This window comes from Pelobates fuscus, chromosome 2 (genome assembly GCF_036172605.1).
Source record: "Pelobates fuscus isolate aPelFus1 chromosome 2, aPelFus1.pri, whole genome shotgun sequence".
NCBI classification, from domain to species: Eukaryota; Metazoa; Chordata; class Amphibia; order Anura; family Pelobatidae; genus Pelobates; species Pelobates fuscus.
The window spans coordinates 182,053,474-182,072,602 of record NC_086318.1 but is presented as its reverse complement, the minus strand read 5'-3'; the positions used below and the strand labels follow the sequence as shown (position 1 = coordinate 182,072,602).

General features: G+C 38.8%; 1 protein-coding gene across 1 annotated transcript in view; it reads right to left on the bottom strand.

The window, feature by feature from the left end:
• Positions 1 to 2,199: 2,199 nt before the first annotated feature.
• Positions 2,200 to 19,129, bottom strand: part of LOC134586245 (CD109 antigen-like) — a 368,983-nt gene continuing 352,053 nt past the window's right edge. The window contains exons 28-33 of the mRNA XM_063441738.1: positions 16,517 to 16,672; positions 16,311 to 16,376; positions 13,275 to 13,411; positions 7,702 to 7,852; positions 6,174 to 6,276; positions 2,200 to 2,445 (exon numbers count right to left, since the gene is read on the bottom strand). Coding sequence (XP_063297808.1) covers positions 2,213 to 2,445; positions 6,174 to 6,276; positions 7,702 to 7,852; positions 13,275 to 13,411; positions 16,311 to 16,376; positions 16,517 to 16,672 — 846 coding nt within the window. The 3' untranslated portion in view covers positions 2,200 to 2,212. The remainder of the gene's footprint in view (positions 2,446 to 6,173; positions 6,277 to 7,701; positions 7,853 to 13,274; positions 13,412 to 16,310; positions 16,377 to 16,516; positions 16,673 to 19,129) is intronic.

Sequence of the window (19,129 nt, the reverse complement as noted above, 5' to 3'; positions counted from 1 at the left end):
GGAGCAGGAAAACTGGTGGATGACTCCTGTCAGGAATTACAACACACTATCACCACTACACCACTACACCACTAACAGTGTGTGTCTGTCAGCATGAATATGTGTCTGACATTGCGTGTTACTGGCAGTTTACGTATGACAGCATGTGTCTTTATGTATATATGGTGTCTGTGTGGTGTCAGTGTGGAGGCAGTGTCTGGGTGGTGTCAGTTTGTGTTAGGGGTAACAGAGTGTATGGAGGGGGTGCCAATGTGTATGGAGGGGGGTGCCAGAGTGTGGAAGAGAGTGACAGGGTGTATGGATGGGGATGCCAGAGTGTGGAGGGGTGTGCCAGAGTCCTGAGAGTGGTGCTCATGTGTGCGGAGAGTGGTGCTCAAGTGTGCGGAGAGTGGTGTCAGTAGGTGTGAGTAGGTGGCATAGTGTGAGAGGGAAGGTGATAGAGTAAGAGGGGAGTGACATTAGTGTGAGAGCGGTGTGACATAGTGAGAAAGGTTTACATTAGTGTAAGGGTCGTGACAGAGTGAGAGGGGTGACCTTTTTTTTTTTTTTGTTAGATGATTTCCTGGTGGTCCAGTGGGCTCCCTCTGTCCCTAGTGGTCCAGTGAGCTCCCTGTGTCCCTGGTGGTCCGGTGGGTTCTCCGGTATGCAGCTCTGCCGGGTGCAGAACTGCAGACCACATGGTAAATATCTTGCGATCTCCATTCAGAGCATTGCTGTTGTAACCCGCGGCAACGCTCTGATTGGCTGAGATCGCGAGTCTGCAGCTCTGCACTCGGCGGCATAAAGGGGAAGCCGCCAGGCCCCCGCATTGTGTGTGTACTTTGCAGTCTAAATGGCCCTGTTTGGAAACTGGATGGCTTTGCCCCATTTGCTACAGGGCAATATGCAAAGTAAAGGAACCTTTTTATGGACTGATAAGTACAAATGTGTTAAAAGTACAGCAGTTATGAAGTCAATGGTTGACTAGCAATTTATCCCTATATTTAACAAATATAGAAAGCTCTTTATCTTGCCACTGGGCGCCTGCTTCTTAGCTTCCTGTCAATCATTGTTATAAGTTTTCCCCTTTGAACCTGACAGTCAGCATAAGGAAGTTGAAACAATATTTATTTTTCTCCTCCTTATCTGCAAAGTGTGGCTTTGCCTTGTCTGTTTTGTCTGTATGATGTAATTCGCTGAATCTTTAAGTTAAAAGAAAGAGGGTCAACTCATGAGAAATATTAACCCAAGTTATAAGTAATTGTCAATGTTTTATTCAATGGTGCAATTTCTAATGAAGCAACTGTTTCCCTTTAAGATTAAGATGCTCAATTCCAAATGCTTTGGTGTTCGGCCATGGTCCTGTTTTACATCATTCTAAAGGTTCCTTCCTTGTCTTACTTCAAATCAGTTTCTTTTTCACTCTTTCTCAGTCCTATTTCTTTCATGGCATTATTATCCTATCCATATTAAGTATACTTGTCTTCTTTTTTTTTGTGTGTCTTGTCTTGTCTTGCATTTTCTACATTGATTCATGGAAAAAATTTCCTCCCTTTCTTGGATGACCCCCTAATATCAATGCAACTTTCCTCTAATGCCGTTCATGTTGTGAATATATTTATAACTAACATACCATAGTCTAAGTGTAGTTTTGTAAGCTTTAACAAACAATTATGTAATGTTTTTGCCATTTGTATGCTAACCAGGTTTATTGTTGTTCAGTTGTGTTTTTGATGTAATATATCCATGCAAGGAACCATATATACAAACAAAATCCATTAAATATATTAATCAAATACAAATTTATTGAAAAGTTTTAGGATATATTTTTATTTCTGACTTTAGAAATCACTGTAAACACACAAACAGTAATGCTGGTACATTGCAATTCAAACTTATTACATATAGAACTGTATATAGATATAAATCATTTTTCATTTCAGACACCACATTTTTAAAAGATTTGTTTTTATTATACCAAAAAGCTGATCCATTAAATATATTATTGAACTTCAAATTTATTGAACAGAGTCAGTATATATGTTTTATTCTGACTTTGAAAATCACATTGAAAGCATGGACAGTAATGTTGGTACATTGCAATTTAAAATAATTACATATAGAGTTTTATATAGGTATAAATCATGATTCATTCAAGACAACACATTTTAAATGATCAGTTTTTATAACAATTAGAATTGATAGATTTTGAGAATGTACTTATTTTTTTTTGTCATATAATATAAAATATGCCAAGCATCAAGAAACCAGAGAAGTGAAATAATAATGTGATGGCACTGGAAGGAGTTGTGGTTGTGGTTGTGGCTGTTGTCAGACTTGTCACTTGAGTGGTTGGTGTTTCCACTTTGACATTGGATGTACACAATGAACAATTGATTCCACAGAAGTCACAAGAGGAAATACTTTTCATGGTTTCAGAATTATAAGTTCTTGTTGCAGTGTTACCTGGAACAAAGAATATTTGTTAACATGCACTCTGTTAAGAAACAAAAGACAATACAATGACATTCTATTAGAATATACACATTAAGAAAATTGCAGTAGAAATCATTGATCATCAGCCATATGATGTATACTGACATGTGGTGTATTTTCTGTGACAGAGAGGAATCTATATGCCTCTTTGTGCCTGACAGATCCAACACATCACAGATGAGTGCATTCACACATGCACACACATACACATCTATACATAACTGTGATCATGTTTTAGAATCCCATACTGAATGGATAGTGATATCATCTGAGCAATTATTCCCTGAAATGAACAGATAATACTGCATGGATCAACTTGACGCAGTCTGAGGGCCCTAATGTTGGCCAGAATTAGGACATGTATATCCTGATCTGCCCAAGATTAGTAGACATTATATTTCTGAGCAGCAACTGCCACCATTATTATGATAGCAACTGATACACCTACTGTCCAATACTGCAACTCCCATTAATCTTAGGCAGTTCTGGGACACTTATGCCCTAACGCTGTCCTTACAGTAAAACCTTCCATGAACCTCTACACTATGCTAACATGCTACACAGTACATATTTACTACTTAGACTAAATACACAGAATGAGTTATGGGAAGGTAAAGTTTTGACCGACCGCATGGGTAAGGTAAATTGCCGAAAATAGTTCCATGAGATCTGGCCCTGCGGTCGGTCTCAATTCGTGCCCCAAAAGTCCCGAAAGGCTATACCATCCATAGTGCAGTAGGTAACCGGATGAATCCCCTAGTTCGTGGGATTCATCCTACCGAACGACGGGCCGTTCGTGTGTTTCTTTCAGTGTTTTCTGAAGCCCTGGAGGTCTTAGCGGTGTTCGGATAGTCGAGTGTCCGTTTTGAGTTCCAGACACTCGATGACCAAACACCGCTGTTCGTGGGTTTAAGATGGCCACCGCCACGTGTTCGGCTGCCGAAATGGCGGCCACCCAGGGAATGTAGCAGCGTGTTCGTATGTGAAAGGAAATAGGAGAAGCAATCAGGGAGGTAAATTACATGTATTCTTCACATCAGGGTGGTCCGGTTGTTCGGCACTTTGTTCGTATGGTGAATTTAGTGGTTCACCTGCAAGCTGGTATATCCGTATACCGAACAAAGTATGGCCATATATAGCTACATGTAATTCTGTGTACTCCAAGCACAGGGAAACCTCTGCAGTGCCAACAATAAAAGCAATAGATGGGACAGCCAAAAAGGGGTTCTGCTACACTAACGCTATCCTTAAACATTATCCCCTACACTACAATTTAAGTCCTACATTCTACAAATCATTAACTACAGTACCCCGAAAATAATCCTTAAAAGCACACTCTTGGTAACATGCAATTTAAATGATATATAACCGCAAAGGTATATGACTTTACATAAAGGTGAATAGTGTATTCAGATAAATAATAGACCATGAACCAAACATTGAGTAAATTATAAATGTCTGCAGAACTCTAAGATGGCATTATATTCTCTAATATACAGGTTGACACTTGTGTTACGTTACATAGCTAGGTTATGGCTTTATTTAACCTTGCCCTGCAGTGAGTCCCAGGAGGAAGCATTTTTAAAGCCTGTAAAATAATCTCATAAGAGCTTAGGTTGCTAGAGTAGGCATGAATGTGGTACATTGTAGTTGTGGAAGGCTTATATAATGTATGATCATAAACTGTAACTTAACCCATATAATTTTTTGCCTACGTGAGGTGTTTTCAAATAAAACTATTACATTCTGTGAAACTTGAAATTACTGTTTAGTGAATAAGTGAGTGCGCTGGATTTTTATATATATATATATATATATATATATATATATATATATATAAAGATAATAAAGAGTGTAATGGCACTCACCCTTGCTGGTAGTCTAAAGTTGAATATTATGCCCTGGTGCACTTCCACGCTGGTTATATACAAAATAAATAGAAAAAAGGTAGCACTCTTGAGTCTTTCAAGTAATAAACAGAGTGTTTAATCCATCAAAGGGTATACAATAAGATGACCGACGTTTCGACCCATTCGGGTCTTCCTCAAGGTCGACCTTGAGGAAGAACCGAATGGGTTGAAACGTCGGTCATCTTATTGTATACCCTTTGATGGATTAAACACTCTGTTTATTACTAGAAAGACCCAAGAGTGCTACCTTTTTTCTATTTATTTTATATATATAAAGATATATGTGTAAATATATACACACCATATTCAGGGCCGACCTTAGGGGTGTGCGAGCTGTGCGGCCACACAGGGTGCCATGGACCTGGGGGCGCCATGTGGCAGACACAGCTCGCACATGGCTGGGGTCAGGGGAGCTAGAGAAGGTACCTGGGTGGAGGATTTCATTATTCTCCACCCGGGTCTATAAATTTATTGTTTTAAATTGCAGGGGCGGGGCTTAGCAAGAGGCGGAGCTAATACCTTCCCGAAGCCCCTGGTAACTGCTGCACAGGAAATGCATCCACTCCCCCTTCCAGCCATAATGGAAAGAGGTAAGTCTGTGTGTTTGTGTGTGACTGCCTGTTTGCCTGTTTGTGTGACTGTCTGTCTGCCTGCATGTGTGTGTGACTGCCTGCCTGCGTGTGTGATTGTCTGCCTGTCTGACTGCCTGCCTGTGTGTGCAACTTTATGTGTGACTGCCTGTGTGTGTGTGTGTGTGTGTGTGTGTGTCTGCCTGTCTGCCTACCTGTGCATGTGTGTGTGTGACTGTCTGTCTATGTGACTGCCTACCTGCCTCTGTGTGTGTGTGTGTGACTGTCTGCCTGTGTCACTGCCTGCCTGTGTGTGTGACTGTTTGTCTGACTGCATGCCTGTGTGTGTGTGTGTGTGTGCCTCCCTGTGTGTGGTGTGTGTGTGACTGTGTGTTTGTGTGTGACTGCCTGCCTGTGTGTGCGTGACTGTCTGTCTGTGTAACTGTCTCCCTGTGTTTATGACTGTCTGCCTGGGTGTGTGGGGGGAGTGGGGGGCAATGTGAATACTTTTTGCACAGGGTGCCTAATGGCCTAAGGCTGGCCCTGACCATATATACATATGAAACCAAGAGGGCTACATTCACATAAGCATATATTATAAAATGTATTGTGTTTTTTTTAACACCTGACTTGATTTACAGTATATGATCATACATTGCATAAGCCTGTCACAATACCAATGTGACCTATTTTTGGGAGGTCTTATCCTAGCAACCTAATGCCTACTCTTATAAAATGAATCCACTTACTTGTGAAATTGTTCCTCCGGCAGTGCAAGGTTCAATAGGGCCCTGGAATGGACTCGCCTGTGATAGTAAGGGGTGCAAAGCCAAAGAAGATGGCCTGGACTCCCAAATATATTTAAATATGAAACTAAAAAGGGTGCACTCAGTTAAACATGCGTACATGACAATGGCGCACTTGTATGTTTTTGTATATCCATCCAAAAATCTGGCACAATAAATGAGCAGCAGTCAAATGCCTCACTGCTTATCCACGCTAAATAAAAACATACCAATGACACAGTAGCATTCAGATAACTTTCATATCAAGATGTGACCCACATGAGTCATCAAGGTTTAAACCCTACAGAGTCATTATCAAGACATTATCAACGCCTTGGTCACTTATGTGTGTCCTGTACTTTATTTGACACACATATATAGCATTTAAATCTTATAATCCAAATGCAAACATTGCTTTCACTGTCAGTACTTACTTGTGTCATAGTATTCCAAAATTGTTATCACTGAGTCTTGAGAACCAGCTACATTTGCAGTGCGAACCATGGGCACAGATATGCATAGCTGGGTTTTGTTCACCTATTAAAAAAACACATCAACTGTAAAATGTATCAATCTCTAGTGAAATTATGTGTATTGTCCTCTTTTTTTCTATTTGCTTAACCTTTTCCAAGTGAAAATTCTCAAAATGCCCCATATCACATAGTTAAGTTGCCTTTATTTGCACTGGAATGTCTGCAATTTGTCCCAATAATTTCTCAAAGACATGGTAAAGGTCTACTCTACATGTGAGGTATTGCTATACTAGAAAGCCGTAACTGAGTATAAATCTGGTGTCCTTGCAGTAATGAGACACAGACTGGGCTATTCTTTAAAGTGAGAATTCAAAGTAAGTTCAAAGTGAATTTCAAATTTAAGGCCAGAGTAGCTGAATGAAATGCATAGCTAACTTAGAGAATCTTTCCAGTTTGGCTATTTTAACTTTCACCTTTAATTCTTACTTTAGTGCATAACCCTGAAAATGTTTGTAAAAAGCCCAGATAAAATAAAATGTGTACAAGTGTTAGAATACTCTTACTTAAATACGTGTAGGTCTACTTTCTGCAATCAAATATATTCGATTGTATAAGTGTTTTGAATTCCACTCCTAACATTAAAGAGACACTATAGTCACCAGAACAACTACAGCTTATTGAATTTGTTCTGGTGAGTAGAATCATTACCTTCAGGCTTTTTCCTGTAAACACGGTCTTTTTAGAGAAAATGCAGTGTTTACATTACAGTGATAACTTCACTGGCCACTCCCCAGATAGCTGTTAGAGATCCTTCCTGGGTCATGGCTGCCTAAAATGCATCCAAACATTCAGTGTCTCCTCCTTCTGAATGCAGACACTGAACTTTCCTCATAGATATTCATTGATTCAATTAATCTCTATAATGAGATGCTGATTGGCCAGGGCTGTGTTTGAATCATGCTGGCTCTGCCCCTGATCTGCCTCTTTGTCAGTCTCAGCCAATCCTATGGGGAAGCATTGTGATTGGATCAGGCTACCACTTCTGATGATGTCAGCAGACTGCTTGTTTTTTTTTTTTTTTTGAGGCAAACAGCATGCAGATGTACAACTTCTGTCTTGAATACAGTAAGATTTTGCTATATTTATGGAGGCTTGAGGGATCCAGGGGGGCTAGATGGTGGTTTTAACACTATAGGGTCAGGAATACATGTTTGTGTGTTCCTCACCCTATAGAGATCATTTAATGTTATAATATCACAACACCAAATTGAGCTTGAACATAGGCTTAGCTCTAAAACTGTATTTCACTCCCTGCAATATTTGTCCTATAACTTTCACAAAATGTTCTGAAATCTTAGACATATGAGGCATTTTAACTATAAGGTCTAATAAAGTGAATCTATGTTATGCAAAAAAAAATAATATATATATATATATATATATATTGATCCTATATAATTTTGTTATTTAGTGTACTTCTAAAACTTACCGAATCATAATAAAGATATACTTTGTCATCTTTTTTTTCCACCATTTTAAGTGATCCTTCAATGGGAATACCTTTTGGGTCCAACGTAAATCCGCTGAGATATCCAACATCTAAAAGGGCCATACCACTCTCATTCCCTGCACCTTGATAGCTAAAAATAATATCTTAAGTGAGCAACATAAAAGCTTTAATTTAACATTTAAGAGACATAGAAACGTTTTTTATTTTAGTCTTTCTTGCCTTTTCTCCCAATAAAAATACGTACTATGAATATTATAGGAAAATCCTGGAAAACCTGCCTTGGGCACATCAGTTCTAAGAAATAGTTTTTCCACAGTTCTCCAAAAAATGTATGTGTGGTTTTCCAAACAAGCACAGACAGTCATCACATTTTAGATTACATCCTGCTCTTCTGCAGGCACCCTTAACCATGTTTTTTTCATCAATCATGGATTAAGATCCAAAAGGACCAAGACCCAAAAATATTCTTGGAGGGTGCAAACACATATATTGCTCCCACAATCATTGCCACAAAATACCATGGCAGCAATCTGCTGAATGATTCAAACCAGACGATGAATTCACTGTGTCCTCCACCCTTCCCTCTTCCCCCCGTGCCCCCAGAACCAATGTTAGCAAGAAGGAGTTTGAAATAAATGTAACATTCTACTTTAATATTTTTTTTTCATACTTTCCTCATAAACTACAGACCATATCCCTTCCAAACACACACTATAGCACCTACCCATAAGCACACATTAGAGCATCTATGCCTCCCAAACATACTACGGCCCCTATCCAAATGCAAACCATATTGACATGCACATACATGTATACTATACTAGTCCCAGCCACCCGCTCACACAACCTCACAACAGCCTCCCTCCCACACACACACACAGAACTATACAAGGAACAATAAGCAATAGCACAAGCAGCCACCCCCACACCAACACCACACCCACCTAAGCAGGCTCTTCTCTCACACGCAAACCTGCAAACAGCCTTCACCTATATACACAACTCAATGAAATACCCCAAGCAAGTCACATTCACACATCCAGTCACATAACTCAAACTAGTTGCATTCATTCACCCAAACACATAGAACACACTTTTTTGCAAATATGTAAACTAGTGCTCAAAAGTTTGGGGCCACTTTTCTTTTTAAAATAAAAGCAAATTTCTTTGTCCATTAAAATAACATCAGATTGGTCAGGAATACAGTGTTAATCTTTTAAATTACTAATGTTTCTGGAAAGGGCTGATTTTTAATCAGCAACCATCTGTTTTGTAATTCAATGGCACGTTGTGTTTGCTAATCCATGTATATCATCTAAAAAGGTTAATTTCAGATCTCAACCCTTTTGAGCTGTTGTGGAAGCAGCTTGATCGTATAGTACATAAGAAGTGCCTGTCATACCAATCCAACTAGTGGGAGATGCTTCAGGAAAAATGGGATGAAATATCTAAACTCATTGACAACTAGAATGCCAAAGTTCAGTAAGTCTATAAGTCTTGACGATAGCACGTTTTGAAGGACACAATTATTATTTCACTTACAATTCTTTATTTCTAGTCTAATCAATAACTATCAATCATATTCAAACTCATTTCGTGTATGTTTACATGGAAAGTAAGGATATTTATGAGTGACCCCAAACTTCTGAATACCAGTGTATAAATTAAGGGATGGGGTTGCATTAAGGAAACTGGCCTTGGGGCAACAAAGAGGCAAAATCTCGTCCTGACCACATACATATATATATATATATTTATATATATATATTGTTTTTCATTATTTTTTTATTATTTTTTTTATTCTTTATTTTAGACGTGCAGTGTTAAGTACAAACTTTTGCTATGACTTATAACAGGATTTACAATGGTAAGGATAACGTGTTAACATATAAGTTCAAGATGGACTGCACTTTTTTTTTTTTTGTAAAGAAAAACAAGCTTATTCACAGTGAGACGGTACCTGTGCTGTGAGGTAATAAGGACATATAGCAACTGTAGTTTTGTTTAGTTATAGTTAGGTTTAGTTACAGTATAGTCTAGTCCAGGGGTAGGCAACCTTTTAGCAGCACTGTGCCAATATAGGATTGTAATGTCCCGTAGCGTGCCGGTCCTATTTTTTTTTTAAATCGAGGTTTGTATGCTGCTGTATTCTGCTTGTGTTATTTATACTGTAATTGCTTGGTATCATTGTATTTCTGCGTATATGAACCATTATAATGTATATGTTCAGGAGTAGTTTGTGGTATCGTGTATGATACATATTAATGTGGGCTGTGTATGGGGGCTGCTTGTGGAATTGTGTGTGGATGGATAAGTCACATTGTGTGTTTGGTAGTGTGTGCATGTATGGGGGCTGTTTGGGTTATTGCATGTGAGGCTGCATGTGGGGTTGTGTGCATGTATGTGGATTGTTAGCGGGTTACGTTTGTGTGGATTGTATGTATGTTTGTTTGTGGGCTGTTCGTATTATTTGTATGAGGGGAGGGTTATTATGCATGTCTGTGTATATCTAGCAGTGTGGGTGGCTTCCCTGGGTTCCAGTGGGGACCAGACTGGCCAGGTACAGGTCAGGGACAGGAGCTGCAACATCACCTGCAGGCTGCTCTACTACAGTGTTGATTCCCATTCACAAGTGCTGGGAGGAAGTTATCTGAGATCACTTCCTCTGTATGCTGCAATGCATAAATTGAGGATTGTCCTTCGCCACCTTTTCCTATTAGCAGATATCTGAAGTTTCACTGGGACTCCTGATAGGCCAGAGCCTTTTTGGCTCTAGAAGCCTTGAGTGCCGTGCAAAGACACCTTGAGTGTCGTGCATGGCACCAGTGCCGTAGGTTGCCTACCCCTGGTCTAGTCTATCAATGACACAAGTAATGCCCATATACATACAGGTAAGTAAGTTTAGCTAGTTAAGTCGGTAATAATAGTTCTACCGTATAAGCAGGCTTGGTCTGACATGTTATTAGAGCATCACTGAAGCATTACTATTACACAGAGACTATACAGTGCAATTATGGTAATGGGTTTATCTGTCAGGCTATTTAATCTACCGGTAGATATATCAAATAAATTATATAAAAGGGGGACAACAGGTCAACAGAAATCAAAGAGACTGAAAGTCCAGGCCGTCATGCTTCTGTCCTCTGAGTAGCTCGAAATCAACCGACTCCTGATCTGCAGAGCCGCTGGTGTTGCGTGCAAGCCGCATGTGGGTCCCCGTGCCCATATGGTGAGAGTAGTGGCTGGCTTACATGCTGTATCCAAGGCTGGAGTGGAGCAGGGTGTTGCAGTCCTCTGGACCCCGGGGTTGTCAGGTAAGTTTGAATGTTCTTGGTCTTCAGTTGTGCTTTATGTTCGTGGCGGTATTTCATGTGGGTGTTTGTCTTCTTGCGTTGGGGTAGAAAACGCCGCTTGGTCCGCCGCCATTTTGAGGTCCGGTTTGCCGGGAGGACTTTTGGGTTCCTTCTCCCTTGTTGAGGCTGCTTTTTGGGCAAATGGCTGTTTGGCAGTTGTGAGGCAGGTAGGTGTGCTCTGCACTCTAACTGGTGCCAGAAGTTTTCAAACAGTTGGTCTAGTCTGAGCTGGAGATTGGGCAGCTGTCTTCTTTTATCAGGGGTGCTCTGTGCCGCCATTTTACAGGAGTTAATCTCCTCGTGTCGCTGATCAGACATGCCTCCAGACCCCACAGCATGGCTGGTTGGTGCCGGGATTTCCCTCACCGGCAGAGGGGGGGGATTTGGCTGTGCTCTGATGGACCCTGTGAAGGTGTGGGAGCCCGAGGGTAGAGGGATTGGCCGCCTCCCTCTCTCCCTCGTGTAGTAGGCCTCCATCCTCTCCAGATCCAGAACCGCCTGACGCCGGTCAAGCTCCGGTCAATTAATATGCGTGAGGCTTCATACAAGCGCTGTAGGTATTGCAATCTTCGATTTTTACTGAAAATCGTGGTTGGGCGATAGTTTAGTTAATTTTCCCCCCGGAGCTCGGCCAAGATGCGTCCGGCTAGCTCGGCAGTTAGGCTCCGCCCCATGATTTATTTTTAAATGTAAATTTAGTTTGTTGATACCAAGCTTGCTAAATTATGGCCAAAATAGCTGAGTTGGAAATAATTTCAGATAGTCACAATTTTATTTTTCTTAAATAGGCTATTTTCTAATGTAAACTTCCTGAATGAAAATGTTGAACATGCTAAAAGCTTTGGACTTTGAAGGGATACTCTACACAATTGAACTATTTTTTTTAAAATGTAACTTTGAACTTTGAAGGGATACTCTAGATCAGGGATAGGCAACCTTCGGCACTCCAGAGCTTGTGGACTACATCCAAGGCCGGCCTTAGGGGTGTGCAAGTTGTGCGGCTGCACAGGGCGCCATGGAGCAGGGTGCGCCATGTGGCCGACACACCTCGCACATGGCCGGGGGAGCTAAAGCAAGTTCCCGGGTGGACTATTCATTATTTCCCACCGGGGACTATGAAAGGGGTGGGGCTTACCACAGGGAGGGGCAGGGCTAAAAGGAAGCCAGGGCGGAGCTTGCAGCTCACTGAAGCTCCAGATACTTGCTCCAGAAAAATAATCCCTGCTTCCACTCCTCCCTTCCAGCCATAAAGAAAAGAGGAAATTGTGTGTGTGACTTTACTTTATATGTGTATGTGTGTGTGTGTGACTGTATTCTGTGTGTGTGTGTGACTGTCTGCCTGTGTGTGTGTGTGTGTGTGTGTGTGAGACTTTACTCTGTCTGTGACTGTCTGCCTGTGTGTGTGAGACTGTACTCTGTGTGCGACTGTAACAGTATCTGACTGTCTGCCTGTGTGTGTGTGAGACTGTACCCTGTGTGTGACTGTAACAGTGTCTGACTGTCTGCCTATGTGTGTGTGTGTGAGACTGTACTCTGTGTGTGACTGTAACAGTGTCTAGCGGGGGTTAAACAAAGATGGCGAGGGGGGCACCACAAGTTTGGCTTGCACAGGGCACCTGAACACATAAGGACGGCCCTGACTACATCCCCCATAATGCTCTTACACCCACAATGCTGGCAAAGCATCATAAGAGATGTAGTTCAAAATATCTGGAGTGCCAAAGGTTGCCTATACCTGCTCTAGATAATGTAACTATAATCCTCTGGTACTGTTCTTCAATTTAATATTACATTTTCTTTTAGTAGTTTAACACTGAATGAGTGTCCCTGGCCACCAATAACTTGGACCCCACTGGAGGTATGGCTAAGGCACAGAGTACAAGCTTCCTTAGTCATTCCAACACATACCAGCATTGGGCAGCTATAATAAGGTGAAATTTGTCTGCTTTACAATCCTATCTTTCAGGACAATGCTTCCTCAATAGCCCAAGCACAGCAGTGGGGATGGACTGATAATTAATCTTGTTTAGCATTAAACCAATTAAGTGGCATAACACTGTACAGATGGTCAGTGCCAGGAAACGCCAAACACTATAATCACTTCAGTGGGATTATTCCATAAAGACGCCTACAGTGTCCCTTTAAGAGAAGACCAGAATATTTAATAGTATTTGTTATAAAAAAAGAAAGAGCTTTTACCTTGTGCATACATCAACAGAAAGTCGTTGAAGGTCATTTTTGTCGTCATTTACCGTGACATCTAAAGTAAATGCTTCTGATATGAGTGCATTTCTCTTACGCCGGGAGGATGCTTTCTGATTATAGTTTATATTTAGCTAAAATGTAAAATGATTGCATTTTAGTGAAAAAATTGACTCCTAATACTATATAAGGTCTTTCAAAAAATATATTTATTGCATATTAGACTTATTTCTTCTCTTTATATAACACCAACAACCAGAACATGTTATTGATTCCTTTCAAAATAACAAAACAATTTTATTTTGTGTTATTGACATAACATAATTAACCTCTATACTGCTAGTGATGACTCTGTATTATCACGTACAGTACATGTCTATCTAGCTATGTATATCTCTCTCTGTGTATATCTCTCTCTGTGTATCTCTCTCTGTATCTCTCGATGTATCTCTCGCTGTATCTCTCGATGTATCGCTCTATGTATCGCTCCATGTATCGCTCTATGTATCGCTCTATGTATCGCTCTATGTATCGCTCTATGTATCGCTCTATGTATCGCTCTATGTATCGCTCTATGTATCGCTCTATGTATCTCGCTATGTATCTCGCTATGTATCTAGCTATGTATCTCGATATGTATCTAGCTATGTATCTCTCTATGTATCTCTCTATGTATCTAGCTATGTATCTAGCTATGTATCTAGCTATGTATCTAGCTATGTATCTAGCTACGTATATCTCTATGTATCTAGCTACGTATCTCTCTATGTATCTAGCTACGTATCTCTCTATCTAGCTATGCATCTCTCTATCTAGCTATGTATCTAGCTATGTATCTCTCTCTCTCTCTCTCTCTCTCTCTCTCTCTTTCCACTGGATTAAACACCAGGGGATGTCAATAAAATCCCTTGGTCTACCATAAGACAAGGATAAACGTATCACTTCTTTAACCCCTTAAGGACGGAGGACGGTTCAGGACCGTCATCGGCATTTTTGCGTTGCCGACCGGTGGTGGTCCTGAACCGTCCTAACCGTCCAATGTACTTACCCGATCGCCGTCGTTCCCCCGGCGGCGATCGGCGGTGCTCCCGGTGTGGGGAGACTGCCTGCAGCCCAGACAGTCTCCCCATGGCGGTTTAGGACCCCTGTGGCCATGTGATCGCCCAACAGGGTGACCACATGGTCACAATAGGTGTCCTAGTCTCTGCCTGCAGGGGGATGGTCTGTGCTTACATATATTAATATAAAAATACACTTATAATTAATTTACACACGTATATATATATAATATATATAATAACTATATATATTGTATATATATATTATTATAAAATACGAATAAATAATTTAAATTAAATTAAAAAAATTAAAAATAATAAAAATTTAAAAAAAAATTATATATCTATACAAAATTTTATTCTAACTGTATTTTGATATTAATATATATATATTTATATCAAAATACACTTAGAATGAAATTGTATATATATCTATGTATATATAAATAAATAAAAAGAATGCGAACTATTCATATGTCCATATACAAAATTACATAAATAATTATATAAATATACACGTAGACTTCAAATATATAAATATGCATATATATTTAAATTCTACGTGCGTATTTATGTAATATTTTTACATAATTAAGTTATTTTATTGATTGCAATTTAAGGGACCTGCCTGCCAACCCAGGCCGAAAGTCCAGAGAATTTAATTTGCTATCACTGTATTTTACCCTGTAACGTTCTACGACACCCTAAAACCTGTACATAGGGGGTACTGTTTTACTCGGGAGACTTCGCTGAACACAAATATTAGTGATTCAAAACAGTAAAACATATCACAGCGATGATATTGTCAGTGAAAGTGACTTTTTTTGCATTTTTCACACACAAACAGCACTTTTACTGATGATATAATTGTTGTGATACATTTTCCAGTTTTGAAACACTAATATTTGTGTTCAGCAAAGTCTCCTGAGTAGAACAGGACCCCCCATGTACAGGTTTTATAGCGTTTTTGAAAGTTACAGGGTCAAATATATGGGTCAAATATTTTTACATTGAAAACAGCCAGGTTGGTTACGTTGCCTTTGAGAGCGTATGGTAGCCCAGAAATGAGAATTACCCCCATGATGGCATACCATTTGCAAAAGAAGACAACCCAAGGTATTGCAAATGGGGTATGTCCAGTCTTTTTTAGTAACCACTTAGTCACAAACACTGGCCAAAATTAGCATTCAATTTAGTTTTTTACTTTTTTCACACACAAACAAATATGAACGCTAACTTTGGCCAGTGTTTGCGACTAAGTGGCTACTAAAAAAGTCTGGACATACCCCATATTGAATACCCTGGGTTGTCTACTTTTAAAAAAATATGTACATGTGGGGTGTTATTTAGCAATTTATGACAGATAATAGTGTTACAATGTCACTATTGATACATTTTAAAAATGTATGTTTTGAAACCGCAATATCCTACTTGTACTTATAGCCCTATAACATGCAAAAAAAATAGCAAAAAGCATGTAAACACTGGGTATTTTTAAACTCAGGACAAAATTTTGAATCTATTTAGCAGTTTTTTTCATTCGCTTTTGTAGACGAGTAAAAGATTTTTCACCTAAAATTCAAAAAACGTGTATTTTTTTCAATTTTTCATCATATTTTTTCATTTTTTTTAATTAAATTACATGAGATTATATAAATAATGGTATGTAAAGAAAGCCCCTTTTGTCCTGAAAAAAACAATATATAATTTGTATAGGAACAGTAAATGAGAGAGCGGAAAATTACAGCTAAACACAAACACCACAAAAGTGTCAAAAAGATGCCTGGTCGCAAATGTACAACATCGCAAAAAAAGTCCGGTCCTTAAGGGGTTAAGTGAGTAAAAAAAAAAAACAACCCACAACAACCAGCACCATCAAGATCTTATGTAGAGTCAGTCTTCTCCGGTATGTGTATTAAAGTGACACTCTAATTGCAAACACAGCATTTATGCATTTTATTCTTTTTGACCATACCTGAAAAATAGCTATTCCTCTTCCAACTGCAGAAACCGATATTGACATCGGCTCAGTAACTGTTATCTAGTATTCAAGGAAATCATTATCAGGATTGTATTTTTTTTGGTATATAATTAAATGAATATATATATACACACACACACACACACACACACACACACACATACATATATACATACACACACACACTTTATTTATTTTACCTGATCACTTTGTAAAACCAAAAGATTTTCACTAGTAATTTTAAATGTTTTTGGCACAAATGCACCTGTACCAGTAATTTTCACAGTTAAGGATGTATCCCCATTTGGAGCCAGTGCCACAAACTGGGCCAAAGCTTGAAGAGCCATTATTGTATCCTAGAAACAGATTGTAAAAGAAACCAAAACACATTTAAAGTGTAGTTATTTTATATAACACAACAAATGCTTTACTCAAATGTGAAACAATATTACAAACAATTTTAAAGATTTCCATTTGATTAATTTGCTGTGATTGCATCATTTTTAGTGATCCGTACATTATATATTTTCACTATAATCCCCTGCACTCTTTAAGATCAATGAATTAGGTTGCCTTAATCCTAAAGGACTGAACAGGGGATATGTTCTTTCACACTTTCTGTAAATTGCTCTGTTCTCGCCTCTAGGATTTTTAATATTGATTTTTTTTTTTTACTTTACAGCTCTACATAGAACCGAATTACCACGATTCTAGTCTGCTTATCTGTGTGATTGTGCTGTTTCCTTTGGGATGGTAATGTCATGCATAGCTTTATGTCACTGTTTCAAATTAATACTTTCCTATTGTAAATGTCCCTCCCTAGAATTCGTTTAGAAATAGTCATTCTAGTTTAAAGTGACACTTCATTGCCCAAAACAAACAAATAACTATTTAGAATATGCATTTTTTTTCATCAGGGGTATACTTAAATTCAGCTTGCTAAAGCTGCAGATCTCTTTTCTAAAGCATTTGTAAACCCTCCCCTTTTTACCCAGCCCAGTCTTTCTGTGGCTGTCCAATCACAGACTTTCCAATTCAGCTCAATGGATATTGCCTGCCTTTTCAATTTAGCTCCACTGAGCTAAATGAACTAGGAAATAACAGGGTGTGATTTCTGATTGATAGCCGGGGGGGTTTAACAAGGTTAACTTAAAAGTGCCAATTTCTGTTGAAATCTACACTTTTTGTAAAATAAAGAAAAGGACAGTGCAAGTTACAGCGCTTAAGGTCTGTGGAGTGGTCCTTTAATGCATCTGTCAGCACAATTTATTACAGCTACAAACTAATTAATAAATCATAATAACTATCTAGATTTAAAAAGGAAATATTCCAAAATTGACTATCTGCAAAAATGTGATGTAAAACAAATATATATTTTTAAAAATTAGAACTTTACAAAAAGTATTTTTTTATTGAAAATCAACAAATTTAGTATGTATTTTATAGTTACTTTGCATACTATTCTCTTAAATACCAAATTACCATTAATTAAACAAATCCTGAATCTGACAATAGAGAATAAAACATATGAATTGGCCATAAGACAACTACCCACATTATTAGATAAGTTATTATACTACTGGAATGCATGGGAAGAAAATGTAAAGAAAATGTATGGTTTGCAAATATTTATGTATAATTTATTTGTTATGTTTACACAATGCTATTACCAATAGATATTATTTAAAGTAATGTTTTATTCTTTATATTGATGTACCAATATAACATATATATATATATATATATATATATATATATATATATATTATGTATTTATTATATATGTTACTATTGTTCATTGTTTATGACTATATATGAAAAAACCTCTCTAATAAAATAAATTTGACAAAAAAAGAAATAGCACCTTATTTTTTGCATGTGTTATATATCACATCTGACTTTAAATTTAACTTTTAATACATAGGTAAAAAAGCTAGAAAGGTGTCTAGCTCTTATTAAGTCACATGAAATGAAACCAAAAAGGGGGTTATAAAAGAGGTGGTCTGGTAATTTCTCTAAGGTTATTACTTTGACAAGCAGTTGAGTAACTGCAATTATCTTTCCACAAATACATGGGGTAGCAACTAGTCAGGATAAAAGATACACTGTAGCAGTATACCTACAGAAATGGTATAGTGGAAACAAAGTATCATTGTAACCAATAATATACTGAGAGCCTCAGAGGGTCTCCTATATGTAGCCTTATTCTGCAGCCATCTGATTACTAGACCTGGATGCTCGATCGGGTTATCATACCCATTCATTCCTGCAGTTCGCTACTTAGGTCATAGTCCGGCTAGACTCGGTGATCTACTCATTAGGGCATTTATTCTCCGGCTATTATAGCTTACTGATCTGACTACCGGACGCTCTATATTTTACCACTCATTTCTAGCTAGTGTAGTAGCTTGTACATTTTTGGTTTAGTGACCATTGTGTGTGTGTGTGTGTGAGGGTGCTATGTGTGGGCACTGTGTGTGTGTGTGAAGGCGCTGTGTGTGTGTGTGTGTGTGAGGGAGCTGTTTGTATAAGGGTGCTGTGTGTATGTATGTGTAAGGGTGCTCTGTGTGTGTGGGTGCTGTTTGTGTGTTCGCTGTTAGTGTGTGTGTGTGTGCGCTGTTAGTGTGTGTGTGTGCTGTTTGTGTGTATTTGTTTGGAGGGACTCTGGGGGTGGGGAGACAGTTTAGAAAATAGTCCCCCTCCCTTCTTACCTTTTGTAGGAAGGTGGGACCGTGCTGCTGCCACCCCTGGTGGTCCAGTGATAAGTGAACTCTAGCCTGCGGGGCTAGAGTTCACTCTTTTGAGATCTGAGC